General features: G+C 29.7%; 1 protein-coding gene across 3 annotated transcripts in view; it reads right to left on the bottom strand.

Annotated features, from left to right (window-relative positions):
* Nucleotides 1-1,693: 1,693 nt before the first annotated feature.
* Nucleotides 1,694-8,000, bottom strand: part of CSMD3 (CUB and Sushi multiple domains 3) — a 512,136-nt gene continuing 505,829 nt past the window's right edge. For all 3 annotated transcript variants that reach the window (XM_065752466.1, XM_065752468.1, XM_065752469.1), the window contains 4 exons: nt 7,130-7,242; nt 5,728-5,815; nt 3,899-4,034; nt 1,694-2,475 (listed from right to left, as the gene is read on the bottom strand). In XM_065752466.1, the coding sequence (XP_065608538.1) occupies nt 2,316-2,475; nt 3,899-4,034; nt 5,728-5,815; nt 7,130-7,242 (497 nt within the window). In that variant the 3' untranslated portion in view covers nt 1,694-2,315. The remainder of the gene's footprint in view (nt 2,476-3,898; nt 4,035-5,727; nt 5,816-7,129; nt 7,243-8,000) is intronic.

Below are 8,000 nucleotides of genomic sequence, written 5' to 3'. Positions count from 1 at the left end.
GTGTACAACTTCAAGAAACACTAAATTTTTCTTTGTTTTTTTCTTTTGAAGTGAATTTTGTTTTGTCCTTTTTGACAGGTAAAGGTTTTTGTTTGTTTTTTGTAAATCCAAGTGAAATGGGAAATTCATTTTAGTAGGTAGATACTTATATGTGAAAGTAAACTATGTCTTGTCACTTCACCTAAAATTCACACGATGATTAAGATAAAATGACTTTTAAAGCTTTTAAGACTCACAAAAATACTAAGTGATTAGTCTTCGATCTGAAATTAGTTTAAAGTTCATCTTCCAAAGAAGAGACATGGTTAAAAAAAGCAATTGTCCATTTTTATTTTGTTTACATTGCACTGAAAATTTACATCATACTTTTACAAATCCTTTTTTTCATAAAAATATACTTCTTTACAAAAGTGTATGCATTAATATAAGAGGAGTAGCCAGTTGCAGAAGAAACATTTTAAATGACCTCAAATCTATTAACCTTAACGTTAATGAATGAATCATAGTTATTGCAGTCATTTGAATAAACAAGAATAAATAACAACCGATGGTATAAAATATAAAATAGCATCCTTTTAGTAGAATACAGTTTGACAGAGTTGTATGAATATTCAAAACAAAATGTTGTAAAATGGTTTATAAGAAATTCATCAAACATTATAGAAATCCAAGCAGCAATCCTGGGAACAATGATTTTTGGTAGGCACTCTCTATTACGGTAATAAAAAGTTTAGATTTTCACAGAATTGTTAATGTCTGAAAGGGACAATAACAGATAATTCACACTGGCTAACACAGCATTTGTGAGTCATGCTATTAAGGGAAGACTATGACTTACATCAAATAAATTATTGAGTTGCCACTGAAAAATTCTTTTATGAAATAACTGTAAAATTAAGGACTACATCTCCTTGAAATGGTTCTGAAATGTCTAAAACTTGTATTTGAGAGCTGTATAGTCTGAATTGTCCCTAAAATTAATGGTTTGTTCCTAATAAAATCATGGCTTTATATATATATGTATCTGTATATATATATATAAAATAATTTTCTCTTCACTGCAGTATGGTAATATATTCAATTTTAAAACATTAACTGTAAGGATTTGTTTTCATAAAGCATGGAGAGAAAGTAGATATGAAAACACAGTATTTCCAAATTATAATTGCCTCTTGCCTTGTAGGTTTGAGACAAAGTTCACAGAAGTCTGTTAGGATCTTCCCATCAACTTCAATGGGCTTTTACCATGCTCTATGCATGCATTCTGACAAAATGCTGAAGGAGTAAATTGACGTGATACAATCTAATTTGACTAGTATGGATTAAAAATGGACACTTATAATTTTGATATATGAATGTGACACCTAATGTTACTGCTAACTACACTTTTTATCTGGAAACTTCATTAAATAATATGTTGACATGAAATCTATAATAAAATGGTCACTGATTTTTGAATGATCAACAGTAAGGAACATAGCTACATGACAAAGCTCAATTCACCTTATCTTCTTGATTGGAAATTGTGTCTAATTGTATGATTGACAAAAGTAATGCAGAAACAGTTTTCCACTATTACCATTTGAAGTGTTTACTGTGGAAACAAAAAAAGGAGCTTAACTTAAAACATAAAAAGGAAGGAAGATGCAATGCAGAAAAAAAAAATCATTAAATAAAACCTGAAATTTCTGTTTTGCTTCTGTGACGTGAAAAGAGTAAGTTGTACTTGCTGATTTCTAAATGCTACCTTCTGGAGTTAAGAAATTGTTCTGAAAGAAAGAAAATACTAAGCAGAATGAATAAATGAAAAAAGAAAGGTACAAACTCATTAAAAAGATGTAGCATATGACTGTTAGAAAGACATCAGTGACCTATTGTCTCCTGTAAGTATAGCTTTTAATTTCTATCTATATCTTTTTTTTAACCCATTCCCTTTATTATAATTTTTATAAAGCACAGAAGTACTGATAATGGATGCTCCTCCAATATATGCAAATACATTTTATGTTTTAGAATAACCTCCTTTTTAAAAAAAGCAAATAAAATGTGAGTTAGCACTCATGGAGTGCAGCTGATTTTTTTTTTTTTTTAATTCTCCATGGTAAACATGAAGAAATTTTTTGTTCAATTTTATGAAAAACAAAATCAAAACAAAATATCCACAACCCATTACTGTCCATCATCCTCAGGAAAAGGTGACCAACTATATCCTGAAAAGTGTGCTTTATTTTTATTTTTTTTTTCTAAATCAGTGAACTATGTGTGCACTGTGTTGTGTTTTGATTTTCAGACTTTGAAGACAGATCATTACCAGATTATACCATTGTGCAAACGGTGTTCAAGTTGGGGTCAAATCGTACTGCTTTCCCTTCCACAGACTTTGCATTTGTGTCATACATCGGATTTTCAAAAGCAGCTTGTCCATTATTATTTTCATGTACAGAGCATCCTGTATACTGTGTTTTAGGTGCAGTCCTGTTAAAAAAAGACAGAGTATTCATAACTGCAGTAGTCCATACTGACATGGCACAGTTAAAAAAAATCTGAACAGAACTTTGCCCCCAGTTTCAATTAAAGTTGGTATATATAAGAAATTACTTTTTTATTTTTAATATAACATCTGTCCTAAAAAATTGTAATCTACATGTAATCAAACTGTAAGACGTTTATAATTCATTTAAAAATATGTTCATTTTGAAAGTAAGCTAACAGCCCAAAAGGAGATACATACTTATACTTGGATGATAGTATAGTATGTAGTTAAGAGTACAGTAACATCTTGTATAAATGAAATAATTCCAGAGCCAGATTACTGAGATTTTCATTTTTTCCCTCTTGTTATTCAACATGTTTACTAAAAATCAATTTATACATGGAGTAATATCTTTTTTTTTTTTTTTTTTACAAAAAAACCTCAAATTATCAAAGTTTAGTCTCTTGAAAATGTTTCATATGTATTGATAAACAAAATGCATACTGTATTATAGACTACTAATAAAATAACTAATAACTATAAAAAATAAAATAAAATAAAATAAAATATATAAAATAAAATAACTAATACTAATAAAATATGAAGATAAGTAATTACATATTATTAATAGGAAATACTCGTTCAAACTTACTCGTTCATATGCATTCCTTCACAATCTTAAGCAGTTCAAAAGCAAATTTTACTACATGAAAATTATGGAATATGTTTTAAACTAATGTTACTCTTTAATGTATATCACAACGATAACTATCAGGCTAACAGTAAATGACCACTTTCAAAATTAGGCAACAAAATGTCACTAAAGCAATGACATTTTCCTGAGTCATCAAATGTTTTATAGATATAGGAAAAGTCTAGTTAAAATTAATTCAAAGAATTGGATTGGACTGGATTTAAACTGGTCTCAATAGCATAAATATAACTTACACTTAGATTAATGAAACTGAGAATGCAATGGAGGTTGCATAATATAACTACATATGAACTAATAATTTTAGATGCAGAAACAGATCTACAATATAACCTTTCACTGCCATAAGACTTGTATATACTCAAGTCAATAAACAGAATAGGCATTAAAGTAAATTACTCAAATATTATTCACAGTTCCGTCAGGTAAAAAGCACTACTGTAAGTGCATACCAAGTATAGTCCTTATATTATTTCCCATACACAAATAATTAATAGTATCCATGTTATTTAAAGAAACATGAATGAAATCACTGTGTGATATAGTAACCTAGTCTCTCAGTCATGCCAGACCTAAATGGAAGTTGGAAGAAACGTATACAGGCACATTTTTCAAACATTTTGTCATTTTGCTCAAATTTTTATTTACATTAAAAACATAAAGGACAAAACAAACAAAAAATTAAAGTAATAAATTCTATATACATAATTTACCTTTGTTTATAAAGATAAAAGCCAAAACCAGCAAATATGAGGGCAAAGAAAGGCACAAGGATAGCAATCGCCACGGAACTACTATTTGTACCATGTGGTTGATTAGAAGAATTTGTACCTTCAGACATGTTAAGACCTGAAAGGAATAATAAGAAAAAAACAGCTAATGTTAAAAATGGCTGTTAGTCTTGACACCTTCTACTCCATAATTTTAAGAATTCAAGTAACATCTTGTGATTTGATCATCATAATGTGTTCACTTGCATACATATAGATGTAGGCTGAGACCACCTGGAAAGTAAATGTAGTGTGGCATAATATACTAAGCAATAAACTCATGTTAAATGCTAGTAGAACAATCCATGTACTATAAGTTATTAATACTCTTACTATTTAATTATGTATGGCAGTCAAGGTTTTGATGTTATTAATACACATTAATATACTGTATTACAAGAAGTTAAATGTAGAATAACCCATGTGTTAGATTGATTATATTACCCATGTATTAGACTGATTATATTTTCCCATGTATTAGACTGATTATATTTTCATGTATCTAAAATAATAAATATTGCATATATCAAAGCAAAAAAATGATTTACAGAAAAGTCTAAATCACTCAAAGAGGAAAAAGGAAAATTCATCATGTTGATTTAATTAGTTGTTGCTATTGAAACATGAAGTAAAAAATCATGGAGAGCTAAAGCATCATATGGATGAAAAAATAACAAGATCTCCTGCATTGTTGAAGAGTGTACAAATTACTAGGTCATCTACAAAGTCAAAGTACACACATTTTAATGTGAAGAAGGGAATACCAATGCAGCTTCAAAGTTAGTTTCTAAGCTTTGAACTGTATCTTGTAAGAATTGCCTATGTTAATATTTTCTGACTTCCTAGGTCTTGCAAGGCAGTATCTAGAAATTAACAAAGCAAAGCAACGATACACTAAAATACAGGAAAATTACATGTTGTGAAGAAAATTGGGAACAGGAGAAGTATTTTGTTGCAGATAAATCATTTTTTGTGTGTGTTCCTTTGCATGAAATAATGAAGTGACAAACATATCTAACAAAATCTGTTCAGTGGCTGCAAATCTATCCATAACTTGCTGACTGCTTCATTGAGTTGATTACTAACTTCATTAACCACAAGTAGTACTTCTATAGAATTTAAAAATGAGCATAACGTTATGCTTCTACAGGATATAAACAGTCTTCAGTTTGTTAAAGAAAGCAAGCTCCAAACTGTCAAAAACCAACAAACTCCTGAAAAAAAAATGAAGTAAAATTTTCCTAAGAATTTACCAAAATCCCTTTGCCCATTCATTCCTGCATTGTAATTTTTGTTAGCTTTAAAATATTTTGAGGCATTTGGCAAAGAGAAAGCTCTCTTGTTATACTAATTTAAATGAAATGTATCCCAAAGAAGATATTTCTAAAATTTATAAAGAATTTTCCTATGAAGATACAATGAAAATAAATATCCCAAGCAATGCATTTCATTATTAATTAAAATTATGAAAAAGTACAGTTTCACAAAATCACAGAATCGTAGGGGTTGGAGGGGACTTCTTGATATCATCTAGTCCAAACCATCCTGCCAAAGCAGCTCCCTAGACCAGGTTGCACAGGTAGATGTCCAAGTGGATCTTGAATGTCTCCAGAGAAGGAGACTCCACAACCTCTCTGAGCAGCTGTGCCAGTGCTCCGTCACTGCACTGTGAAGAAGTCTGCTTTTATGTTTAAATACCCTTTACAGCATATTCAAGAATTAAGACAAAATACTGAATTATGAACCAGCATAAACTTAGATTTAATGAATACCTAATCTTTGAAGTCCAAATTGTCCATAATCTTTACCCTGGATGAATCCTTGAAAAACATATGTAGCTCCATCAGGTTCAGCAGAAACCTGAAAAACAAACAAACAAACAAAAAATGATTACATTTAATGTAGAAAAGCTTGTTGCAAGTTCTAAGTGCCTACTTGGAAAATAGACATCCTATTCTTTGTTAGCGGTTATTCCTCAGTGAATAAAGTTCAAAAGGAAACAGAGCTCTTAAGGAGCTTACTACTTATTCACTTAAGTCACACTGGCTTTTGATGATTTCTAGTGTTTTGTGTTACGTCAAAAAATTTATTTTTTAAACAAAAAAATAACCCCAACTTTCCAGCACTTCAAGATGTCATTAGTTTTATGCATCATATACAACTCATATTACCCAATTTTTTAGCAAGTACACATCAACATTTATATCATAGTTAATCCTCAGGATGCAAGGACTGAGATTTTAATAATCATTTTAAAAGTCAACAGTAAAGATTTTATCTTCTATTGGCAGATATTTTCCATGTTACTATGCAGTACTCATCCTGATGACTACTTAGTTATACAGCTTTAGACCAAAATATTGAACATTTAGAATACTGAATAATATTTTTTATACTGAAGTGATACATTATTATAAGAACAAATATGGTAGTATTATGACTTGGGAAAGGGAGCAAAGAGTTGTGATCCTACAAATAATTCCCTCACTAGGGTTAAGTACATTCAAAATAATATAATTTATTCCAATTTAAACATAATTCCTTCTGAGTATAGTCGCTGAGTTTAAATTTAACAGCACCAAGGCAATTTTCTTCAAGACTCTCCGTTAAGTTTCTCTTTATCAAGACAACACTCAATCTTCAACAATGACCTGGAGCTATGTTTTCACTGAAGAAGGGATGCATTTCTGAGGTGAATTTATGACTTTTGGATGTAGTAACCTGTTTGAACTATTCAAGATTGAAGTAAAAAAAAAATCCAAACCCAGAATCATTCAAATAACAACGACAAAAAAAGTAATGTATGGTAGGTAGATAATACACACAACTTTACTGCGTACTTTTGTATATTTAGTTTGTATCTAAATTTATTGCTGTTATGATGTTTCCACCTAATAAGCAAGTTCGTGAAGCCTAAGATTTGTACATTCCTATATGTATCAAGGGAGTCACACCTTTTAACCAGTATATTAATTATGTAAGATAGATACTAAAAAAGTATTTCTATCTTTTTCTTCAAACCAATCTCCCACAATTTACAACAAATTTTCCATTTAATTTAATGAACCAGTATCACTAATAAAATTGTCATTTACATATCTTAATGTTTTTGATATAAGGATGATTTAAAATTTTAAACTTGCTTTCTTTCTTTTGTAGTGGAAATATACTCACAAAACCATCCATAGCCCATTTTTCTTCTTTCAAGTGGCTCACAGATGTATGAGATGGTGCTTTAATGAGATATATGTGTAGCATGAGTCGAGCTTCCTGGCTTTTATACACTCCTGTAGAATAGAGTTTTTAAAATTCATATTTGCACTGAGTAGCGAAATCATTTCATCATTAAGAATAAGCATTTAATCTCTTGCCTTAAATATGGAAAACAGGAAGAACAGGTAGATTTTCAATGATATTTAATTTTAGCATGAAATATTATTTTGTGATTTGTTTAATTATTGCAGAACTTCAATAGGAATTGCTTTTATTGTAGTCTGTAGAGAAAACAGAAGGGAATTCCTATTCTTATACACAGCTGCTACTGAACTGAACAGTTATGGTAACAAGCTTCAGATAGTATAAACCTTTACAGTAGTTTAATTGAAAAATACAGTTCTGAATAAAACAGTGTGTTTCAACATAGCACCTTTCAGGATTTGCAATACAGCAATCAGGTAAAGAATGTGATGTAGGAACACACACATCTAAAACTTTTCCATGAGCTTATGCTGCATTTAAAATTTCTATCTTTGCACAGACCTCATAAAAATGGTTTTTCAACAGACAGTATTTCAACACAGTATCTTCCAGACAATGGCAAAACTTGTATATACTTATTTACTTTGTAGGCATAATTACTTGATTCATTTTAATAAATTTAGAAGAAATATTTATAATCAAACTAAGAATATTAATGTAATGAAAATAAAGTATTATGATAAACTTAATGAACTAATCTTCCATTAGAAAGACGATGATCAATACAAAATTACAAAAAAAATAGATTACTTTTTTTTTGTCTCAAGAATTTTTAACCAATATCAGT

The sequence above is a fragment of the Cyrtonyx montezumae genome, unplaced genomic scaffold (genome assembly GCF_038088225.1).
Source record: "Cyrtonyx montezumae isolate F1298 unplaced genomic scaffold, pur_monq_1.0 scaffold_8, whole genome shotgun sequence".
NCBI classification, from domain to species: Eukaryota; Metazoa; Chordata; class Aves; order Galliformes; family Odontophoridae; genus Cyrtonyx; species Cyrtonyx montezumae.
The sequence above is the reverse complement of the archived record's forward strand: the minus strand, read 5'-3'. Positions and strand labels throughout refer to the sequence as shown.